Genomic DNA, 24,447 nt, shown 5'->3' on the forward strand with positions numbered 1-24,447 from the left:
GGGTGCTGGTGCAGCAGAAGGAAAGCTAGGAGCTGCAGTAGGGTATTGGAGCTGGACACTTGGGAGCAGCTCTTCAACAAATGCTAGAACAAGATGGCCCAGTGGCTGTTGCTACAGTAGCCTGTTGCTCCCTGGGCATAGTTGGGGAGGGGGGAGCTTGTGTATTATTCTTCAGAGGAATGCTCTCTGATAACAGTACCTAGAACCCATTTCCAAATTAAGGTCATGGGCAGCTAAGGGGAATCATATCACTCAGGGGAGTTGACTAATGGCCCTCACCCCCACCACTTTACTTTTGCTGTAGTTACAAATGGTAACAGAGGTGGGTTCCTTTAATGATCCAGAGAGCCCCCTGCATGATTCAGGAGCATTGCATTGCTCTGTCAGAGAGCTAACAAGGGCACAACTCCTTGCTCAAACTTCAGTCTTCTTCATCAATTCAGGCAGAGGTTTCCAACGCAAGCTTTTGACAAACAAACAGTCACACTGCAATGAGCACCTTACAAATCTGAAACCAGTAAGAGGGATGTGAAATTAGTTGTCACTAGTGATTAGAAACTTTTGGCGGGTATATGAATTCTGGTTAATACACACACTCTGCTGCAGAATTCCTTTGATCCTCCTATCTTTATGTTGGAAGCCAACTAGTTTCTAAAATAGGAAATGCCATGCAGGACCACCCTCTATAAATATTAAAATCTGACAATAACTCTCAAATGGTTGTCAATGGGATTTTTATTGCCCTGAACTTGTTCTGCTTCAAATGTAAGGTACTAGTTCTTTACTAAATGACTTTGAAAGAGGATTAGGTATTGCAGATATTCACTGTTTGTATCAAATACAAATTTATTTATTTATTTGTCTTACTAATATTTCTGTATTATAGCTTTTTCACATTACTTCATTTTTGAACTGTACAAAGGCATCAATTATTTACTGAACATCAGTGTGAGTCAGTGGAAAAGTTCTGCATCTCTGGGCAGAATCCTAGCACCTGACACCCAATCAAGCACCTCTTTTCTCAACAGAAACCAGAAACTTAGGGTTAGAACTACTGAACTTCTAACAATAAAAGCACATTAGCTGCTTAAAACATGCATATATGTGTTGCAGCAGCAGACCCAACACTGAAAAGAGGCTCATTTAAAAAAGATAGCATTTGGGACACATCAATAAAGCAATAACTGCAGAGGGACAGGTAGTTAAAAACAACTACTGGCCGGAACCATGACCCCAGACCTGAATACACCTCAGGAAGGTTGATTCTGTATCCAAATGTGTCTCATGCCCATTTTGCCAAGGAATACCTGTTCTGCCTGTTTTTTTCTGGAATTAGAATGTGCTGTACCTTGCAGTTAGGGTGTTCTAGGATTTTCCTGAGCTCCATCGTGCTACCTAAATGGCTTATGAGAACAAGGTAGGCTACCAGAAAGAGACAGCGTAGGGAGCTCTGATCTGTGTCATCAAAGCCCAGCAGTCATTAAATAAATTGCACTCACACCACAAGAGTAATGAGATGTTTTATTTCATTTTATTCTCTTAAAGCTAGTGGTTTAATATCACCCCTTTTGCTCTGTGCATCCTATAATTCAGTTAACCATTTCTTGTGCTCGTGCAGTTATTTGGATTTACTGTGGAAATTTTTGCACACATAATTTCTAGCTTGTGTTAACTGATTTTGTCACTATAATTTTCACACTTTGAATTAACTTCACTTTGCAGTTTTATCAGCTAATACACAACTACAGTAAAACAGCCGCCATGATTTTAAGCCATCATTCATTGCCAATGTTGAAAATGCTCATCACTTTTGGAAGTAATTTTGCATCTAGTGGTGGTTTCTTCTGGCTGCCAGGCTGCAGGAATTTCTTAATTGTGGGGATGTTGCTTATCCTTGCTTTAAAAGCCTGGAATGAGAAACAGTACAACATTTAACAGCAAAGAAATAACAGCAAAAGATACTTGGATCAGACATATGTTAATCATGTTTTAAAAAAGAGATCCTCTGGCCTGATCCTGCAATGAATTGTAAGTGAGCTGTGCAACAAAGCCCCATTGACTACAGGGAGGCTGTGTACAGGTGCAGGGTACTGTCCACCTGGGACTTATGGTAGGATCATGGCCTCAGAGCTGGTTGAAATTTTCTTAAGAACTTTTTCCACTGAAAATTGGGCTTTTGACAGCAACTACAATTGTCCTGGAAACATTTCCTTGTCATCTAATGTTTCTGTGACACTGAACCAGAAAGGGTTAAGCAACTAGCAGGCTACATGACCCAAATTCAGCCTTTACTAGTCACATACTTTTCTAATATCTCTCTAATTAGGGCCATTCCACGTTAGATTGACTAGAGCTTTGAAATGCAAATCTGTATTGTTAGAGAACTAGAGGTAATACTAATTGTATGTGTTTACTTATATCTTGTTAGATGCTAACCATATAAACAGATGGTTCCTGTCTGTTACTATATTCTATTGATTCAGAGGTCACAAAGGTAATGGAACTTGGATGTAATAATATTGTCTATTGTTCGCTTTGAAGTTTGTAGAAAACTGTCGATGAACTGGTTAATGGATAATTACCTTATGCTGATGAATGCAACTAGTTACCTGCGCATACATAGAAAATAGGAGGTTTTACTTCAAAGCCCCAGTGCTTCACCCAAGGAATGCCTGCTGTCAAGAGGCTGCCAGAGAACTATAAAAAGAAATTTATGGCCCTGATCTTGTATCTGAGTTCTGTTTAAGTTTCATCAGGGGAAATTTGAGTCGTAAGACTGATGTCTGGATCACCCCGATATTGGACATTGGACTGTAACCTATGGAACTAATCCTGGAAGAACTATTGGCAATGTATGGTAACACCCATGGTTTCATGTTCTCTGCGTATATAAAATCATCCTACTGTAGTTTCCACTGCATGCATCCAGTGAAGTGGGCTGTAGCCCACGAAAGCTTATGCTCAAGTAAATTTGTTAGTCTCTAAGGTGCCATAAGTACTCCTGTTCTTTTTGCAGATACAGACTAACACAGCTACTACTCTGAAACCTGTCATTATACAAGGCACTGAATTTAGCCGTGTCATAAATATAAAGGGAAGGGTAAACCCTTTTAAAATCCCTCCTGGCCAGAGGAAAACTCCTCTCACCTGTAAAGGGTTAAGAAGCTAAAGGTAACCTCGCTGGCACCTGACCAAAATGACCAATGAGGAGACAAGATACTTTCAAAAGCTGGGAGGAGGGAGAGAAACAAAGGGTCTGTGTGTCTGTTGGTATGCTGCTTTTGCCGAGGATAGAACAGGAATGGAGTCTTAGAACTTTTAGAAAGTAATCTAGCTAGGTATGCGTTAGATTATGATTTCTTTAAATGGCTGAGAAAAGAATTGTGCTGAATAGAATAACTATTTCTGTCTGTGTGTCTTTTTTGTAACTTAAGGTTTTGCCTAGAGGGATTCTCTATGTTTTGAATCTAATTACCCTGTAGGGTATCTACCATCCTGATTTTACAGAGGGGATTTCTTTACTTCTATCTACTTCTATTAAAAGTCTTCTTGTAAGAAAACTGAATGCTTTTTCATTGTTCTCAGATCCAAGGGTTTGGGTCTGTGGTCACCTATGCAAATTGGTGAGGATTTTTACCAAACCCTTCCCAGGAAGTGGGGTGCAAGGGTTGGGAGGATTTTGGGGGGGAAAAGACGTGTCCAAACTGCGTTTCCCAGTAAACCTACTTAGAGTTTGGTGGTGGCAGTGGATATTCCAAGGACAAAGGATAAAATTAATTTGTACCTTGGGGAAGTTTTAACCTAAGCTGGTAAAAGTAAGCTTAGGAGGTTTTCATGCAGGTCCCCACATCTGTACCCTAGAGTTCAGAGTGGGGGAGGAACCTTGACAAGCCGTATGGAGTGGAAATCCATCAACTTCATGGAAAAAAAACTTGTACAGATACAGACATCTTCCTTTCCAAATGCAAACAGATGGACATCATACCAAAAGGACTGAAGGTAAAAAAATCCATTACAATCTACATACCACACAGACTATGCTGACATATTGTCCACACTCTCAAAGAAACTGCGGAATCACCTGATCAACATCTGTCATAAATATAAAGGGAAGGGCAAACACCTTTAAATCCCTCCTGGCCAGAAGAAAAAACCCTTTCACCTGTAAAGGGTTAAGAAGCTAAGACAACCTCGCTGGCACCTGACCAAAATGACCAATGTGGAGACAAGATACTTTCAAAGCTGGAGGGGCGGGGAGAGAAACAAAGGGTTCTCTGTGTGTGTGTGTGTGTTGCTTTTGCCGGGACCAGAGCAGGAATGCAGGTCAGAACTCCTGTAAAGGGTTAATAAGCAATCTAGTTAGATATGCGTTAGATTCTGTTTTGTTTAAATGGCTGATAAAATAAGCTGTGCTGAATGGAACGTACATTCCTGTTTGTGTCTTTTAGTAACTTAAGGTTTTGCCCAGAGGGATTCTCTAGGTTTTGAATCTGATTACCCTGTAAGGTATTTAGCATCCTGATTTTACAGAGGTGATTCTTTTACTTTTTCTTCAATTAAAATTCTTCTTCTAAGAACCTGATTGCTTTTTCATTGTTCTTAAGATCCAAGGGTTTGGGTCTGTGTTCACCTATGCAAATTGATGAGGATTTTTATCAAGCCTTCCCCAGGAAAGGGGGTGTAGGGCTTGGGGGGATTTTGGGGGGAAAGACGTTTCCAAGTGGGCTCTTTCCCGGTTATATTTGTTAGATGCTTGGTGGTGGCAGCAATAAAGTCCAGGGACAAAAGGTAAAATAGTTTGTACCTTGGGGAATTTTTAACCTAAGCTGGTAAAAATAAGTGTAGGGGGTTTTTCATGCAGGTCCCCACATCTGTACCCTAGAGTTCAGAGTGGGGAAGGAACCTTGACAACATCCTATACAGCAAACAGGGAAATATTAAGAATGAGCTCTCAAAACTGGATACTCTCATAAAAAAAAAAAAACAACCTTCCCCACAAACTTCTTCGTGGCTGGACTTTACAAAAACTAAACACACACTTTGCTTCTCTACAAAAGAAAAAGGACACTAACCTATCTAAACTACTACATGCCACAAGGGGTCACAACAGTGGTTCCCTTAACCCACCCAGCAATATTGTTAATCTGTCCAGCTATACTCTTAGCCCAGCAGAAGAATCTGTCCTATCTCGGGACCTCTCCTTCTGCTCCTCAATCCCCATGAACATGATACAGTTCTGTGGTGACCTAGAATCCTATTTTCCACGTCTCCGTCTTCCAACACACCTCTGAATAGCATACTAACCCACAGAGACCTTCCTACCAACACTACAAGAAGAAGGATTCTGGGTGGACTCCTCCTGAAGGTCGAAACAGACTGGAATTCTACATAGAGTGCTTCCTCTGACGTGCATGGGCTGAAACTGTGGAAAAGCAGCATCACTTGCCCTATAACCTCAGCCATGCAGAACACAGTGCCATCCACAGCCTCAGAAACAACTCTGACATCATAATCAAAAAGGCTGACAAAAAAGAGGTGCTGTCGTCGTCATGAATAGGTCGGAATATGAACAAGAGACTACTAGGCAGCTCTCCAACACCACAGTCTATGAGCCATTACCCTCTGAGGGTTACCAAAAGAAACTACACCATCTGCTCAAGAAACTCCCTGAAAAAGCACAAGAGCAAATCCGCGCAGACACACTCCTAGAACCCCGAGCAGGGGTATTTTATCTGCTACCCAAGATCCATAAACCTAGAAATCCTGGACGCCCTATCATCTCAGGCATTGGCACCCTGACAGCAGGATTGTCTGGCTATGTAGACTCCCTCCTCAGGCCCTATGCTACCAGCACTCCCAGCTATCGTCGAGACACCACTGACTTCCTGAGGAAACTACAATCCATCGGTGATCTTCCTGAAAACACCATCCTAGCCACTATGGATGTAGAAGCCCTCTACACCAACATTCCACACAAAGATGGACTACAAGCCGTCAGGAACAGTATCCCCGATAATGTCACAGCAAACCTGGTGGCTGAACTTTGTGACTTTGTCCTCACCCATAACTATTTTACATTTGGGGACAATGTATACCTTCAAATGAGCGGCACTGCTATGGGTACGCGCATGGCCCCAACATTTTTGTGGCTGACTTAGAACAACGCTTCCACAGCTCTCGTCCCCTAATGCCCCTACTCTACTTGCGCTATACTGATGACATCTTCATCATCTGGACCCATGGAAAAGAAGCTCTTGAGGAATTCCACCATGATTTCAACAATTGCCATCCCACCATCAACCTCAGCCTGGTCCAGTCCACACAAGAGATCCATTTCCTGGACACTACGGTGCTAATAAGCGATGGTCACATAAACACCACCCTATACCGGAAACCTACTGACCGCTATTCCTACCTACATGCCTCCAGCTTTCACCCTGACCACACCACACGATCCATCGTCTACAGCCAAGCTCTGCGATACAACCGCATTTGCTCCAACCCCTCAGACAGAGACAAACACCTACAAGATCTCTATCGAGCATTCTTACAACTACAATACCCACCTGCGGAAGTGAAGAAACAGATTGATAGAGCCAGAAGAGTTCCCAGAAGTCACCTACTACAGGACAGGCCCAACAAAGAAAATAACAGAACGCCACTAGCCGTCACCTTCAGCCCCCAACTAAAACCCCTCCAACGCATTATCAAGGATCTACAACCTATCCTGAAGGATGACCCAACACTCTCACAAATCTTGGGAGACAGGCCAGTCCTTGCCTACAGACAGCCCCCCAACCTGAAGCGAATACTCACCAGCAACCACATACCACACAACAGAACCACTAACCTAGGAACCTATCCTTGCAACAAAGCCCGTTGCCAACTGTGCCCACATATCTATTCAGGGGACACCATCACAGGGCCTAATAACATCAGCCACACTATCAGAGGCTCGTTCACCTGCACATCTACCAACGTGATATATGCCATCATGTGCCAGCAATGCCCCTCTGCCATGGGCATTGGCCAAACCGGACAGTCTCTACATAAAAGAATAAATGGACACAAATCAGATGTCAAGAATTAGAACATTCAAAATCCAGTCGGAGAACACTTCAATCTCTCTGGTCACTCGATTACAGACCTAAAAGTTGCAGTTCTTCAGCAAAAAAAACTTCAAAAACAGATTCCAATGAGAGACTGCTGAATTGGAATTAATTTGTAAACTGGACACCATTAAATTAGGCTTGAATAAAGACTGGGAGTGGATGTGTCATTACACAAAGTAAAACTATTTCCCCATGTTTATTTTTTCCCCTTACTGTTCCTCACGTGTTCTTGTCAACTGTTGGAAATGGCCCATCTTGATCATCACTACAAAAGGTTTTTTTTTTCCTCTCCTGCTGGTAATAGCTCACCTTACCTGATCAGTCTCGTTATAGTGTGTATGGTAACACCCATTGTTTCATGTTCTCTATGTATATAAAATCATCCTACTGTATTTTCCACTGCATGCATCTGATGAAGTGGGCTGTAGCCCACGAAAGCTTATGCTCAAATAAAATTGTTAGTCTAAGGTGCCACAAGTACTCCTGTTCTTTTTGCGGATACAGACTAACGCGGTTGCTACTCTGAAACATCTCTACTATGAAACTGACCTAAACTCTATTCATATCTCTATGTATAATGACCTTTTAACTTTAGTGTCTTTTTTTTTTTTTAAAATCTTGGCTTAGTTAATAAGAATTGGCTGTAAGTGTGTATTTGGGTAAGATCTGGAATATTCATTGACCTGGTGGGTAATGTGTCCACTCCTTTTGGGATTGGTAGAACTTTATCTATGATGAACAAAATTTTAAGTAATCCTCATCATATTTGACTTGGCTGTGTGGGTGGGTGCCCAAGGCTGGGTTGCTTTAAGAGAACTGGGTTTTGGCTTCTGGGTCACCAGTAAGATGTTGTATAAGCTGTTTTGTTGCTGGCTTGGTGAATCAAAGTATTAGAATAAACCACCAGTTTAGGGGATCGTCTGCCCCATTCTTTGCACTTTGCCCGATTGAGCAGTCTCAGCATGGCCCACCTGGGGCACCAGTCACAGTTTCATTTTGACATTGTGGAGAAAACCCCACTCTTGCCTTCTTATTGTAACTTTTCCCCTCAACTCTGGAAAAAGGATGGACAAACGATTCTCTCCTCCCTCCTATCCCAACGTACACTAACTTTTTCTCCACCATTTTTCTAGTACCATTTTTAAATTTTTTTTTTTTAAAGTGGGATTTTCCCTGACCAAAACTAATTTTGTATAGAAACTTCTAATTGAACATATTTTCTTTTTTGAAGGAAATTCCTAACAGTTTTGCAAACATTTCCCAACCAGCTCTAGTGGCCCCAGACAGGTAAGGCCCAAAACTTAGATTCTTTTTTTAATAAAACAAAGTTTTACAAACCCTAAATATAAATGTTTTAATACATTTATAAAATCTAATTCAATCAATTTTTTTGTTGGCATTTAGACCCACCCTGGCTGTGTTTACAACCAAAATATGGCAACTTTGCATGAGAGAGTGGAGGAAGCAGTTGTTGGAGCTGGCAAAGGAAAGCTGTGGAAGGAAGTGCAGTGGAAGTACTAGGAACCTTTAATCTGAGCTGTTCCTAAGCACCATGTTAGCACAATGTTGATTGAGAATTCAAGGAAGCACGCAGTAATTTGTAGGCCAGTAGGCACTCCTTGGGATGATCTAGCCCTGCAGGCATCTCTGGCCCATTTAAGCAACTCTCTGAATACTGTTTGGTTTCTTTGAAGGAGAATTACCATATTTCTAGTTATCTGTTGTATTCTGATTCTAAGAGAACCAGGTGATGGTTATGATATTGCAATCCACCAAATTCAGATCGGATTGCAAATCTAATTTTTCCTCTAACGTTTGAGGGGATTCAAAACCAAAGTTTCTCTTCTATCAGATGAGGGCTTTGAAAGGTAGAGACAAATTCAAACTTCACAGCTTGGACCTAGATCCAATTTTTTCCAGAGCTCACAGAGGTTCAGATCTACTGTTTTAGATCAGGCTCATTTCTCAATGCAAGGCAAAGCACTGATTGGGCTGGATTCTGCTTTTGTTCACACCAATATAAATCAAGAATGGCTCCACAGATGTTCTTGTACCTAGTCCGGTGTAAAAGTGGTATAACAGAGAGCAGAATCAGGTGCTCTGTATCTTTATCTCAATGCTATTTAAATCAAGCCAAATTCATCCCACCTCCATTGGCTTTGGGGATTAATCTGACCCCATGTTCTTGTACTACATAACATGATTTGTTCAGTAACAGTTTTTAATTTAGGCAATATCTGAAACACTTGTACATGTTTAAGAGCCAGATCATCAGCTTGTGTAAAGCAACATAGCTCCATTGACTTCAATGAGGATCTGTCCCTACACATTTCATTGCCTGTTAGATATTAATTCTTTTACCTGTAAGACAGGGAATTTGGAGAGTATATCAGGCTTACACTCTTCTGCCATTAGAATGGTTTCAAGCAGCTGTACATCTGCCCTGCTGAATCGGTTGCCAACAAGAAAATCCTGACCATGGTCTTTCAAAGCCTACAGGACAGGAGACAATGAATTTATGCATATAAATGAGACGTTCTGTGCTCTGGATAAATACATAAAGTTAAGCCTAATCTGACATTTCAAAATCACATCTAGGTCTGTGTAAGAGTTACCCTTGAAAGGAAGCAATACAAAATACAGGATTGTTTGAACAATTAGAAAACTCAATTTCACCATTGTGGTAGGCCTTATTCAAACTAATACAGCTGTGGGTGTGACAGGAAGGTATGGTCTCTGATAGTAGGAGTTTTTTTTAAATCCGTAGCTCTTATGATCACAGCTGAAATGGGCTGGGCATGGGGATTTACTAGTCCCTTTCTATGGTCCTCCTCAATGCAAGAGTGACCAGGCTCAGAAACCATTTGAAATAAGTGACCTTAAGCAATTCCAGCTAATAGTTTTACTGACAGTGCAGACAAAGCATAATCCTTAAAAAAAAACAAAAAAAAACCCACAAACGTTTTATAGACCAGGTCGGAAGACACATTCTTTTAACAGTTATTAATAATAATACTGTATAGTGTGCCATAGGTGTGCACAGGTGCCAACTGAATATTGATCTTAAAATGTTTGCACAAGGCAGTTTCCAAACGCTATCAATGGTGCGGTGCAGACAAGGCACATCTGATGGAGCCTCCTGAGACTCCGTGCAACACGATAGTTATTCCAAATAGCTGTAGGGGGTTCACAAGAAACTTAGAGAATCCCAAGCCACTACGACTTTCTCAGTTCAGTGAACAGTAGAATATATTGGACACCTTCACCTATTCCTGCACACTTCGCACCCTTCTCTTCTTCCTCCCCAGTAAGGGGTGAATTTGGTGTTGGAAGCTTTACATAGTTATCCAATGCCAGGTCTGTTCTTGAAGCCCAACTAGCACTTGGCTCCCCACACTGGGTGGGCTACAAGCAGAACTGTAATGTACTTTATATAGCACGTACATTGTACAGAGAGCACCATGTGCCAAGAATACTTCAGGAAGACACCTAGCACAGAAGAGATGCTGATGCTACCTTGGCATCTAACAAAGTCTCTCTTAAAGGGGTTTACTAAAAGATGTCACTGGAAATTTGGAGTACAAAAATTATCCTGGCTCTTGTGCAGCTTTGCCATTATGAGGCTAAGAAAATTCCATCAAGCAAGCTCATAAATTTATACTTGCCTTAACTAGTTCTTCCATGGGCACTCCAAATATATCTGTTCTCATACAATACAGGCTGAATGTGCATTTACTAGCATAGATCCAGGAAATATTATCAAGGGACCAATACTTCAATGGGTGTAAATTGTTGCCTTGCTGTCACATACCTTTTCATATACAGGGAAGTACCTGGTTGTGGCCTTCTCAATGATTGAGGCAAGATGCTTTGCCTTTGCCTCCGGTGGCTGGAAAGGATGATGCATAATAATTTCATTCAGATCCATTGTTGCTTCCACGTACATATCAATCCTGAAAGGCAAAGTGTGTTCACATTGGTTTGAACAACTAGTATTCACATAGATTCCAGCAGTGAAATAACTCCAGGGTCAGGAGGCTTACCACTGACCAATTTGTATTTGCTGTTTAAAAAAAAAAAAAAAACACAAAAAACACCAATAGATATAAGACATCACCTCCTTTTTCAGAGATGGTTAGAATCATCTATATTAAAGACAGGGCAAATATTTTCATACTTAGCTTCTAAAAGTTAAGCATAGCTATCTAAATCACCCAAATCTCTATTTAGGCACCTAAGTGAAATCAGTGAGAGGGCAAGATCTAATATTAGTGACACACAATGTTTCCCGTTAAGAATTAAGTTGGGACATCACTTTAGCTATAAGTGATATTTGTATCCATAGCCACTAGACCATCATACAACAATGCAATTTATTTGCCCTTGCTAATTAATCAGAGGAGTTTGGGGACACATAGGGAGAGTTCTCCGTCTGCACGAGCATCCTTCCCCTAAATATGCAGTTCATGGGGACAAAGGGCAGGGATTTCCTGGCTTTTAGCTTGCAAGAACTGTGTGCTGCTTGCACCTGTGGGAGACAAGACCAACAGTCTTCCTGGAAATGGAGAGTGATATTAGGAGAAATTCTGACCTCTGCAGCTACAGTACATTTGTTATCTGACTGGCTGGGTTTTGAAAACTGCAATGACCTCTGATGAGCTAATCAAGATGAACTCACATGTACTTTTCTGCATCTCTCTAATCTAATCTAGTTATTTAACATTGTTCCAGACCTTAGTATTGTTGACCTTGGCTGGAGGTAAACAGAAATGTGCTGGCTCATCATATAATTTATCAGGATTTTTCCCCCTTGTACTGCACATAGAATTATTATTTTTTATTGCTATCAGAAAAAGGTAGTGCTGTTACTGTACAGTGCTCTCTCCTTGAGGTCCTTCCCATAGAGATTGTGTTTCCCTGCTATGTAGTTGAGAATGGCTCTGGTCTGCACCATCTTCATTCCATCAATTTCCACCATGGGCACTTGTTGAAACAGCAGATATCCATCTTTTAAAAGAAAGGTGAGACGTATGACTCAAATAAATTACAGTCTCTCTCCCCAAACTATTATCGTTGCCGTGGAGTTGAGAAAACCTCTAACTTGCTATTTTCTTTTTAAGTTGAGGGTCTTTTATCTTATACTGTGAAGTGAAAGAAGTTTACAGTAAAATGTGAATGCTATTTCTTGTGGAAAAGGGTAAACATTCTAATAGCTTGGATTATAACAATAAACTTCTTAGAATTGCTGCAAATCCAATAATGTCTCCAAAATAAAACCTTTAACAGTGATTCAAAGGGACAAACGGTGCATTGTGTAGTTTACTCAGGTAAAGTTCCCACTGAGGTCAATAGGGGAAGACTGAAGGATTTGGCCCCTAAGAAAACTTTTATCATGCTCCATATGAACTTTCCAAAATAATAACTTTTTATACAATGTCTTTTGTCTGACCATCTCAAAACACTGTACCAAGCAAACTATAGAGTAACATATGTTACTCTTATAAAACTGGTTTAATAGAGCGGAGGTTAGTGTCCAATATTTGAGTGAAACAAAATGGTCTTGCTGCAATGTCAATTATGATTCACCATGTTCATGAACCAGTCCAGATTTTTCTTTTTAAAAGACAATTACATTTTCAAGAATTCCACATTAGGATCCACAAACAGTTCTAATAAAAAAAACAAAAAACCACTCACCTTGCCGTAACTTTAAAAGATCTTCCCTTGTTTCACAGAATTGTTCTTCAAACTGGAAAACAAATGGGTAAAAAAAAAGAGAGAAAAGAGTCTCATTGTTACTGCATGTGTTAGGTTAGGAATCACTTGAGAAAATAATGATTAATAGAGTATTTGCTTTTAGAATTTTTCACGTAAAAAGCAGCTGAAAACTTTAAAATATTCTGTATTTAGATAAAATCCTGCCTCTGTCCCGTTCTCCCTTTACGCTTAATTAAAATGCCTTTTGTATAGGAGCCTGTGTTAGATTGTGACTATCCCTTCCCAGGTGTGCAAAGTGACCAGAGAGCAAAACAAACTCTCTTCTGTGCAAGAGGCAGCCACAATGTTCTTGCACTCATGACAGGCAATGACTGGGGTGTCTAAGCTCCCCGTGGTGAGCTGAAAGGAGAGCCAAGCATGCGGGAGGAGGGAGAGCACACACAGTAGCTGTTGGGCTATTCTGTGACTTTTTTGCCACAACACATGGCAAGGGAAGAGAAAGGGTTGTGCAGCAGCAAGAATCCCCAGAGGCTTCCTGGCTGACTGCAACTGGCATGTCAGAGCAGCCATGCGGCATGTCTTCCAGAGGTAACATGGAAAGCAATTAGTTTCACAAGATACTTACTAATATTAGTATCGTGTCGGGCATAGAGGCCCCAGCCCCACAATGATAGGCATATGGTCTCCATCTTGGCCAATATCAGGCGCTGAAATGGGGACTTTCAGAATTGGAAGCATGCATCTCTATAGCTTGAGGTAAAGGGTCAGGCTCTACAGGTGAAGCTGTGAAAGACTCATGTCCTCTGTGGACTGGGAACAGAGGGGGGACATATAAAACGCTGATTACAATTGTCGTCAGTAAGTATAGAACCTGGGCCCTACTATTTGACCTAATGGAGCAGCTCCATTAACTGTAATTATGTCTCATTGTCACCAGGGAAAGCAAGTAAAGGGAGACATGATCACACATCTAGTCATAACTTTACATGCTGGCTGTATAGTCACTTGTATACCTCCAGTTCTGGGCACTGCATTTCGGGAAAGATGTGGACAAATTGGAGAAAGTCCAGAGAAGAGCAACAAAAATGATTAAAGGTCTAGAAAACATGACCTATGAGAGAAGATTGAAAAAATTGGGTTTGTTTAGTCTGGAAAAGAGAAGACTGAGAGGGGACATGAATCTGATGATAGTTTTCAAGTACATAAAAGGTTGTTACAAAGAGGAGGGAGAAAAAATTGTTCTTCTTAACCTCTGAGGATAGGACAAGGAGCAATGGGCTTAAATTGCAGCAAGGGAGGTTTAGGTTGGACATTAGGAAAAAGTTCCTATCAGGGTATTTAAGCACTGGAATAAATTGCCTAGGAAGGTTGTGGAATCTCCATCATTGGAGATTTTTAAGAGTAGTTTAAACAAACAAACACCTGTCAGGAATGGTCTAGATAATACTTAGTCCTGCCATGAGTGTAGGGGACTGGACTAGATGACCTCTTGAGGTTCCTTCCAGTCCTATGATTCTATGGGCAATGAGTTCTGAACTAATGACTTAAAATGGTCACATTTGTAATATGGAACAGTCATTTCCACCAAATTATGCATTGCCAACTTGGTTTCTTTAACTTGGTTTCTTTCTATAAAACAGAAACGAACCTCAACTCCAGCTGCTGCCAACAGCCACCGTATCGTTTCCATTCGGCCTCTTCCATTGAAATAGTACAGTTTGGGTTTCCCAGCCATGCTTCCAAGTGTCTGGCTTCCTGTTAAATTAAATAAAGGAAAAGATTTCAAAGAATCAACACAAGAGAGATCAGTGTCTGTGACTCAGGAAGTCAGCACTGCATTCTCAAGTCTCCCTGCTCATTGTATTTAATATATCTGCATTTCCCAAGCACCTGTCACTAGGGCTCCTACTTGCTACAATTATATAAATAAAATATAATAATAATGCTGGCTATAAAACAAACAAACCACCAAAACACTGAGGACCAGACAGGAACAGTAGCTTTTCTCAGAATGCTGGAATTCTTCTCTCTCAATGCTGGACCAAAAGGCTCAGAAAGGCACTCACTGATGGAGGGATTTGTAGCTAAATGCTAGAACCACAGGCTTAGAAAAGCACCTGGTAATATTGTGGGGAGGGGGTTGCATTACCATAGATGCTGAAATAAAGGCCTATAACATCTCAGGTTAGGGAACCTTTCCTTCTTTTTTCTGTTCCCTTCTCTCTTTCCCTGTGTTGGTTGTCGCCTCCACCCACCCCAAAGGGAAGCTAGCTAGCTAGCTAGCTGGCTGGCTGGCTGGCTGGCTAGCTAGCTCCCTGCCCTATTGCTGCTCCTGTTGTCTCATGGAGAGAAACTCATTTAAATGGACTGAAATGCCACGAGATCAACTGCTTTTTGTGAGATTTTTGCCATTTGGGACCAATATCAGGAACGTAGCCTTGTAAGATTTTGTCCAATCCCAAATCAGAAGTGGGTAAGGGCTCCATGAGGACCACTGGATACAGTTTTATTCATTCCCTAACAGCTGTGAAGAGTTCTGCTAAAAGATCCTAATCATACAAAACACCTGTGCAATGAGCTGAATGTCAACACTGTTGTTTTAAAGTCAACAAAAGGAAGTAAACTAAAACTAAAGTTCAACTAAAACTGAAGTTCAGATTAAGCAATGAAACATGAAATATTTGTCCCAGGAGACTAGACTAAAGAGCAAACTGAATAAGTTACGCAATGGGATTAGAAGCTGTTGCAATGCTGGACTCCGGGAAGGAACCTATATGTTCTTTTTGCAAACTATAATATCCACCAGCAGAAAGGATTTACTATAGGTTGAGGGGAAAGAAAGGTGATTCCAAAGAGTATAAATATAAACATTAATGGCCTGACGATCAGAGAAGCTTCTCTGAAAGTGCCATTGTGGAACTTGCTTGACCTTCAATCTTCTTTTAGCTCCTAATCTCAAGGGACAATTTACTGTGTCATTAATCAGTTAGTGGGAGTTGTTTTGCTGCTCAGCGCCTTTGATAATCTGACCTTTATTTTAAAAAACAGATGAAATGTTATCCATGGTATGTGAAAGCCTCACTTTTTTATGAATTTGCCACCTATGGTGATAGTTATCTGTAAGTCATTCAAACAGCTGCTCTCAAACTGCAGTCTGTGGTTACAGGATACTAACTCTCCTTGTTTCCACCTGCTAATCCAGGTGATAACATTAAATACGCATGAAATACCTTTCTAGTATAACTTTTTCATGCAAGCAATTGCTGTCCTTGCACCTGGAATGTTATGCAATTACAAATGGGAAGGGTGTGTATGTGTGTGTGCAATACACCCCGGTAAAATATGGTGCACACTGAAAAGTTTGAGAACCCTTGCATTAAAACAACTAAAATGTAACTCTGTGACTATTTTAAAGCCCAATTTATTTCAGTCCTAATTAGCAGAGTGCTTTATGACTGAGAAACTCTCAAAATACTGTACAGATGACACCAAATATCATTATGACCCTTTTACATAGAGGGGAACTGAGGTATGTATGGACCTTTCCCAAGACCACCCAGCAAATCAACGGCATAGGCATATAAGAATGGCCATAATGGATCTGACCAATGGTCCATCTAACCTTGTATCCTATCTTCCAACAGTGGTCAATACCAGGTGCTTCAGAGGGAAATGAACAGAACAGGCAATCATTGACTGATCCATCCCCTGTTACTCAGTCCTAGCTTCTAGCAATCAGAGGCTAGGGACACCCAGAGCATGGGGTTGCATCCCTAACCATCTTGGCTAATACTCACTGATGGACCGATCCTCCATGAATTTATCAATATATATATATATATATATGAAAAACAACAGTCTCCTGATTCCTAATTCAGGGTCCAACCACTGGACCACATTATCTCCCAGTAAGTGCCATTTAAAAATAGAACACGCATGTAACAGCATGCTAGTGCACAGTAGTATAATTAGTTATGTCTAGTGCTCATTAAGCTATTATGATATTTTTCATCACGTCTATTGGTAACACATTTCTGTAAATACTTATGAAGTGTAAAACTCTTACATGTAACAAAAATCAGAACAGTGGGACCGATCCTCAACCAGTGAAGTCAAGGGAATGATAATGATTTGTACCAACTAAGGATTTGACCCTGTGTTTTCATTAAGTGTAGTAGTGAGGAGGAAATTAAAATACTATAAATAGAACACTGTTCCTTCAGCATTTTCTCTAATAATTTTGCCTTCACCTCAAGATGTCTCAGATACTTGCAGCATGTTATATAAACATAGTGTTCTTTAGCATGTTGCCACACCTCAGAGAATGACCAGAATAAATTTGCAGAAAAATAAAAAATGCTTTATTCTAACCAGAAAGCTGTGGTGTGTGCTGTATACTTTGGTAAACCTTCAGCTATTCACCAAGCTAGACTTTTCCCTGTTTTATAACTAAAGGAACTTCAGACAGTAAAGACTCAGAAGAGACCCTCCTTAGACACATTTTCTCTAGTAGCCATTTTGTTGTAGTTGCAGAAAAGAAAGTCTAAAGCAAAATGATATCGTCCTACCTTCTGCATTCAATTAAAAGATCTGTTTCACCAGTCCCAGCTGCCTCCTGTGTCCTCAGGAAGGTATTATGGTATTTGTTATGGAGGAGTTCAGCTCTTTTTTATTTGATCATTTTAGATTATCTCCTTACCTCCTCTGCTCTGTCAGCCAGCTTGTAGAGCAGCAAGGAGAGTCCAGTGAAAAAACTTTCTTCATTCCAAGTTTGAATTCCTGTTATTGCTGCCTCTCCCCCTTCCTCCTTCCCCTCCCTCAGCTTGTGCTCCCAAACTGTATCCATGCTAGCCTCTCTTTTCAGAAAAATGTCCAACACTGGAGAAGTAATCAATTTAATTTGTAGCAAAGGAAATGTAGATTAAATGTAGAAATTTTTTCCTAATATCTGAGGATAATTAAGAGCTGGAACAGGGAGGTTGAGGAATCCCTGGCCTTGGAGGTTTTTAAGAACAGGTTAGACAAACACCTGTCAGGGATGGCCTAGGCATTCTTAATCCTGCCTCATGGCAGGGTGGAGGATGGACTAGATGAGCTCGAGGTCCCTTCTAGCCCTATGTTTCTATCATGGTTAACACCAGCAGGAGCAACAGTGTGAGCGCTAGTGTAGATAGAGCTATAGGCAATCACCAGCGTTTTTAGCACTGTGTCATCTCACTCTGCTGAGAGCAGGTCTACCTGATTCCATGGAAAAAAATGCTGGCAGCACCTACTCTATGCTAGCTCTCCCATAATAGCTAATGCCATGGCAACAATGGAGCTGAAATGGTGTTAGGAACAAATGCCCAGCGTTCACTTTGCCTTCAGAAATGCCATGTCTTGATCCTCCCTGAAATCATTATTTTTTTCCTTTCTCCTCTTAACCCTTCTGACGTCTGAATTCCCCTTTTCTCCCTGTGCTGCAGCAAGCAGTTGAACAGCACCCGAACTACTTTAATGCACATCAGCCTTACCATACGGAAAGTTAGCACAACAATTCTATTAATATTTAATCCATTAGACCCATTCACTAAAGTTACTTGAAACAGTTTGGTCAATTCCCTATACATTTACATTTCTAAAACTCAGTACTAACCTCAGTGACTCCTGATCCAATCCAAACTCTTCTTGAATAAGAAATCGTGCCTTTGAGTTATAAGGTTTTGTAGCTCCACCTACTGGGAGGTGAATCCAATTTTTGTCCAATAGGTAAAGGAAATGCCCACTGTTAAACAAATTAAATCAGTTGGCTCTGGCTGCTTTCTGACTTGTCACCTGCATCAAAAACTTCCTAATACACACTTGGCTAATCCACAACCCTAAAAGTCCGCAAAAAAATTCATGATGGATTGGGACAGCTATTTGTGGAAAGCATCATTCATCGTGTTTTCAGTATTACCCTTTCTGGGCGGGAGGCAGCATTTCCCGTCTAGCGGTTAGGGCCCACGGTGACAGCTACACTCAATGGTTAGTCTCTGGCAGCAACCCCAGCTAGTGGGCACAGTTCTTGGGTGGGCTAGGAGAACTTCAGTCCTGCCACTCCACCGGGTTCTGACTCAGGGCTCTGGGAGGCTGGTTCGGCTTCGCTCACTCTGCAGTGCCTTGCGTCAGCATCAAGTCAACTTCCCTGAGTTGCGTCAGCATCAAGTCAACTCCCTTCCTTTGCATCCCAACCAGCCGCTGGCCGTCCCTGGGGAGTGCTGCCTTCTGGGCTCCCTGCCATGGTCCCAGTCTGAGGGCTGTGGCTCCCCCCATTCCCTGGCTTGTTGCAGGATCCAGCCACGTCTCCCCTGGAGCCTCCTGAGCATATTCTTCTCCTTGGCCTGCCATCGCCTACTGAGCTGTCTGGCTGCCTTTTAAACACTGCCTCCATCCCAAGCATGCTTGGCATAGGCGGAGGGCAGGGCCTCCTGAACCCACAGTTGCTCCTTAATCCCCTTCTGTCCAGTGAGTGATTTATACACTCCATCACACAGTCTCCTTCTTCAGAACCAGGGCTGGAAAGCGGTTCTATGTTTCTTGCAACCCCATCTCTCAAGGAAAAAAATCTGCATTTTTGTGATCCTTCCCTAGCAAGTGAAGGATTTCAGAGCTATACAGCTGCAGGGAGAGGTACCACCACATAATCCTGGGGTTGGTGTTCTTTCATGGTGTTCAGCCTCTGTAGCAGCACATGGTCAGTCACTAGCTGAAAGGCATTCCCGCACAAGTAGTACTTTAAAGCATCCACTGCCCATTTCACTGCTAGGGCCCACTTCTCAGGGAGCAAGTAGGCAGTTTCTTGCAGAAACAACTTCTTCTCCATTGATGTCTAGGGATAGCATCTCACCCAGGCTCACCTTGGAGACATCTGTTTGGATTGTAAACTTCTTGTTGAAGTTGAGATGGGCCAGCGACCGCAGGAAATCTGTTGTAAATTTGCTCCTGACAAACAAAGGATCCCTCCGCAGGTAAATATTGACCTCCCATTAATCAACTGTATGACTCAACTATGCAAGCACTACACAATGGGAACTGATTGATCACTGTGACTTGGGGATTGCTTTATCTCTGTGACTCAGCAAAACCCACATGCCTGGGCTAGTGTCTGCCAGGCACATGGGCCAAGGGTATTGTGGCACTCTGTGCCTCAAAGCAGCAACCTGGAACGCCCATATTCACCACTGTCATATAATTATGATATGTTTTACACCAAGTATGCCTTGTGAGGTATCATTTTAAAAGTCTTCATCTGTTGAACATTAATATCCTGTTGGATTGTATGTGCTATCGTTGTATGTGAAGTGATGAAGTTTTGCTCTGTGTGTGTTACTGCAATATGTTGAGAGGTTGGGAACACTCACAACCAGCCTTTCATGTACAACAGTGAAGGATCCAGACATGGCGATGGCTCATTAAAGGGAATCCACACTCCCAAGGGCCATCCCAGGAACTATATACAATGGAGACTTCTTAGAGATAGCACATAGACAATGGAGAATGCTTGAGCAATGGAGACGGACCCCTATGTCACAAACAAAGGTTCTTTCCCGCATGCTGGAAGAAACTATAAAAGAGAGAAAGTGACATAATCACTTGGCCTCATTCTCCCCGCAACTCCACACCTGGAAATAATCTGGAGGACAAAGATTGAAAGGGGGAAGGTGGTCCTGGGCTGGAGGAGAATTCCAGCCTGTGTATTGAAGCTCTGTAGCCGGCTTGTACTATATATCAAGGGAACATTCTGCTTGATTCAAATCCTGTTTAGTTTACAGAACTTAGATTGTGTGCTTATTTTTATTTGCTTTGGTAACCATCTCTATCCGTCATGCCTACCACTTATAATCACTTAAAATCCATCTTTCTGTAGTTAATAAACCTGTTTTATGTTTTACCTAAAACAGTGTATTTTGCTTGAAGTGCTTGGGAAACCTCAGCTCAGGAACAAAAAGTGGTGCCTGTCCTCTCCATATTGAAGGGGGGCTGACTGGGTTATAAATGTATATTGGTCAGGCTTCTGACCAGGGCAGGACGGTACAACTCAGGGGAGCTGGGGGGAATTGGCTGAAACCTCTCTATTGTTAATTCGTAAGTGGCTGGGAGAAGCATTCATGTAACTCAGCTAGGTGCGTCCCTGCCTGTGGATGTCTGTATAAAAGCAGTGCCTACCAGAGGTCTGCAGCTTGTCACAGCAACACCGTGAGAAAGGAAGCCCAGGTTGGTGGGACAGAGGGCTCAGTGGTCCCATAGTTCAGGTTGTACCCCGGAGACCGCGTCACAGAGAGGTCTGTGTCAAAGTATGAATTCCATTTTTGTGTGTGTGAATGCCATTTGTGATTGTACCCTTCATTGTAGATTATAGCATCCATTATGTAGCAGAGGCTTGACACCTAGTGGGTTGATTATGGGTGTGTCTACATGGGGGTTTAATCCAAAACTTTTTGTCAGGCATCAGGTAACTCGCAGTCTGCGAGTCGCACCAAGAGCATGCACATGGAATGCTTGTTCCATTTTCAGTTCACATTGTGTGAACATATGGCAGCTGTTTGCTGAAAACTGAGGATACAGCATTCTCTAGGGGATATCCTACTGAGTAGCGTCCATCCTGGGATTGTTTTTGCAGTAACTTGTGGGAAACCAGGCAGGTTCAATTATTTTAAAAAAATTCCACAGTCTCCATCCCATACGTCCTTTCTGGGCTGGTTCATGCCATGTTTGAATTGCCATTGGCCAGCATGGACTCAACAATGTTCCATGCTGCTCTGGGGAAAAATGTGAATACACACAGGTTGCTTCAGCTGTATTACAGCTCTCAGAGCCTGACAAATTCTGCATTAGACTTTTCCCATCACACTATCGAGCAGATAATGCAGGAGCAAGAGAATATTCTATGGCAACAGCAACTCCTCTGGCAGCAGGAGGATATTTTGCAGCAATGGGAGCAGGATAAGATAGAAGAACAGTAGGATACTGAGCTGTTGGAGCAAGAGGACTGATTTCTGAATGACCTAAAACAGCATTCAGCACCATTTCTGGGCCCCGGAAACCCAATGTGGGTTTGTGGGAGAGGATCGCTCTGCAGACCTGGGCAACCAGTAGCAACAGGAGAACTTCAGAATGGGGGAGGGCTACCTTTTTTGAAATCTGTGCAGAACCAGAGTTTCAGCAACAGCATACCAACATGCAGTGCCCCTGCCTCATACCTGTGGAGAAACAGGTCACCATTAATATCTGGAAACAGGCTGCTCCAGAATGTTACCAGTCTGTAGTAAGCCAATTTGGCATGGAGAGATCAAGTGTTGGGACCATTCTCATGCAGGTCTGCTATGCTATTGATATGGTGTGGTCATAAAACTAGGTAATGCTCAGGAGATCACTGATGGCTTTGCATGCATGGGATTCCCAAACTGTATTGGAGCAACCGATGGAACCCATGTATCTATCATTTGCTTGACCCCCCTCCCTGGCCAAGGTGTAGAATTGATAAACAGAAAGGCTTGGTGGACCACCGCAGCAGGCTCACAGAACTTTAATGCAGGGTGGTCTTGGAAAGTCCATGATGCTAGGATCAGTTATTCTGGAAGACCTGGTTTATCCCTCGATACCCTGGCTAATGAAGCCATACACAGGCTGTTTGGACAGAAGGAAGGAACATTTTAACTATCACCTGAATAGCTGCAGAATGGTAGTCAAGGATTAATTTGGACTTTTGAAACTGAGCTCAAAGTACAACAGTAAGAAAAATGTCAAATACAATGAGTGCAGGGTGTTGGTGCATAAAGTTAAAGATAAGAAAAAGCCTCACCTCTGATTCTTCTTGTCCACATAGGTTCTGGGGTTGAGTTCCTTGGCTCAAAATTCTCAGGGACTTTGCAGGGCTCAAAAGAGCTGAACAACCACGTGCTAGTGCTCTCAATGCCGAGAAGCTGGATCTGAGAGGTCAGTGGGAGCCACTAGGAGCACTGCTGTGGGGATGTGGAGGTTAGAAGTTGCTGCAGGTCCCAGCAGGCAGCATTATCTAGGGGCTGAAGGCATGTCTGGGTCCCAAATTATGGGGCTGCAGGGCCTGCTGGCCTAGAAAAGCATGTTTTGTAGAAGGGATTCTGGCTCAGGCTAGAATCCATGACTTGCCTCTGCAACTCTCTGTCTTTTTCCATGCTCTCCTTCAGCATGGTGATGCTATCCTTGGCCACTGCCACAATCTCCTGGGACAGCTGCATTCCTTTCTCCCTCTGGGTCCTTATGGCCTCCACCTCTCAGCCAGCCTGGTTTCCCCTGTGACTCTGCCATGAGTTCTGCAAATGACTCATCCCAAGTTTTTCTTTTTGGTCTCCTCAGGTTGATCAGCCTCTCAGCAGTATGTAGAGGCCCTGTCCTTAATAGTGTGGCTGTTGCAGGTGGGAGCAGGGGGAAAAAAACCATCACTTATTGTTCATATCCCAGACAAGTCATGATAGCTTTTTTTAGTATGTATATTTGACCTTGCTTCCCTGAGACTATTCCCATCTCTGAGCTTCCTCCAAGAATGAGAAGTGCTCTGTGTATACAAAGGGTGCTGGGTGTATTTGGATTTCAGTCTAATGTACCTGCTTTCATGCTATTGGGGTGGGTGGTGTGGTATGGTTGGAGCTATGTTCCAGGTTTGTTTTTGAAAAAGATTATGGGGGGCAAGCTAGACAGTGATCCTCTCTACATCCTTCTTAGGTGGTCCTTATTCATGATGACGTTATGCCGAGGCTGGTGAGTAGGAGGCAAAGAATGGTCTTATTCAAAAAAGCAAAGAGCAGAAGTGAGATACACTGTGTAGTTATTCACCAGGATAGTCCCCCCAGAAGCGGTGCAGAAGTGGAAGGGGCTTGCAAACTATGGGTGTGTGGCTATTCCCTATAATGTGCAAAACAAAATTGAGCTATTTCTCAGTCTTAACTTCTGCTACATTTTCCCTGCAGGCATGGAGAAAGTGCAGAGAAAAACAGATAGGGTCCTACAATGATTTTCAGCTGCAATGAGTATTACAGGGCATTTGTACCTCAGTGGGGAGCAGTATCACTTGTGCCTTGACCAGGTGTGCCGTGTGCACTTATACCTAATGTAAATTATAAAAAGGAACCAAATTTCTCTTCCTTTAAGCTCAATAAACAGTTGAATTTTGAACAAATGAATGCTTTTGTTATTCAGATCTGCAGAGGGGTAGGAGGGGGAGCAGGAGGGACAGATGGCGAGTGGGATACAGACTGTGACTGCGCCATGCTAGTGGGTGCCATTTTGAAGCCACACAAGGCAGGAGTGGGTGGGAGGCAGGGGCTCCTAACTCCCATCCACCAGCAATAATACTAAATAATAACTTGTGAACCCAGAGAATTACATGCAGAAGTTCCCCCCAGGGGATCTGACTCTTTGTTTCTGGCCTGGGTTTCTGGCTGGAACTCGGGCTCAGCCGAGGCAGGCCAAGGCAGGCACCAGGGTCTGTAGCAGCATGGCAGGACTGGACTGGCTTTCTAGTTGACTGTCGTAGTCTTGAGTCACAAAAAGATCGTGGCTCTCAGGGGGCAGGCAGCTCCTCTCCAGCATCCTGGTCATCCTTGGTGTGGGGCAACAG

General features: G+C 42.4%; 1 protein-coding gene across 4 annotated transcripts; it reads right to left on the reverse strand.

The window, feature by feature from the left end:
• Window positions 1-1,539: 1,539 nt before the first annotated feature.
• On the reverse strand, window positions 1,540-22,674 carry LOC141984641 (glutathione S-transferase-like). 4 transcript variants are annotated; one of them, XM_074947806.1, is made up of 7 exons: window positions 22,654-22,674; window positions 14,479-14,585; window positions 12,810-12,861; window positions 11,987-12,119; window positions 10,924-11,065; window positions 9,474-9,605; window positions 1,540-1,907 (listed from the first exon to the last, which is right to left on the reverse strand). In XM_074947806.1, the coding sequence occupies exons 2-7, from the start codon at window positions 14,563-14,565 to the stop codon at window positions 1,776-1,778; spliced, it is 678 nt and encodes a 225-aa protein (XP_074803907.1). In that variant the 5' UTR covers window positions 14,566-14,585; window positions 22,654-22,674; the 3' UTR covers window positions 1,540-1,775. The 4 variants fall into 4 exon arrangements, with proteins under 4 accessions (XP_074803907.1, XP_074803908.1, XP_074803910.1 ...); XM_074947807.1 differs by lacking the exon at window positions 22,654-22,674 and adding an exon at window positions 18,466-18,597; XM_074947809.1 differs by lacking the exon at window positions 22,654-22,674 and adding an exon at window positions 17,530-17,655.
• Window positions 22,675-24,447: the final 1,773 nt, after the last annotated feature.

This window comes from Natator depressus, chromosome 3 (genome assembly GCF_965152275.1).
Source record: "Natator depressus isolate rNatDep1 chromosome 3, rNatDep2.hap1, whole genome shotgun sequence".
NCBI lineage: Eukaryota > Metazoa > Chordata > Testudines > Cheloniidae > Natator > Natator depressus.

Excerpts from the sequence above, each read along its gene's own strand:
- LOC141984641 (XM_074947806.1), bottom strand. The coding sequence starts at position 14,565 with ATGGCTGGGAAACCCAAACTGTACTATTTCAATGGAAGAGGCCGAATG. Across the intron at positions 12,862-14,478 it reads TGGCAGCAGCTGGAGTTGAG|TTTGAAGAACAATTCTGTGA; the intron begins GTTCGTTTCTGT and ends TTTGTTTTCCAG. Across the intron at positions 12,120-12,809 it reads TCTTTTAAAGTTACGGCAAG|ATGGATATCTGCTGTTTCAA; the intron begins GTGAGTGGTTTT and ends TTCTTTTAAAAG.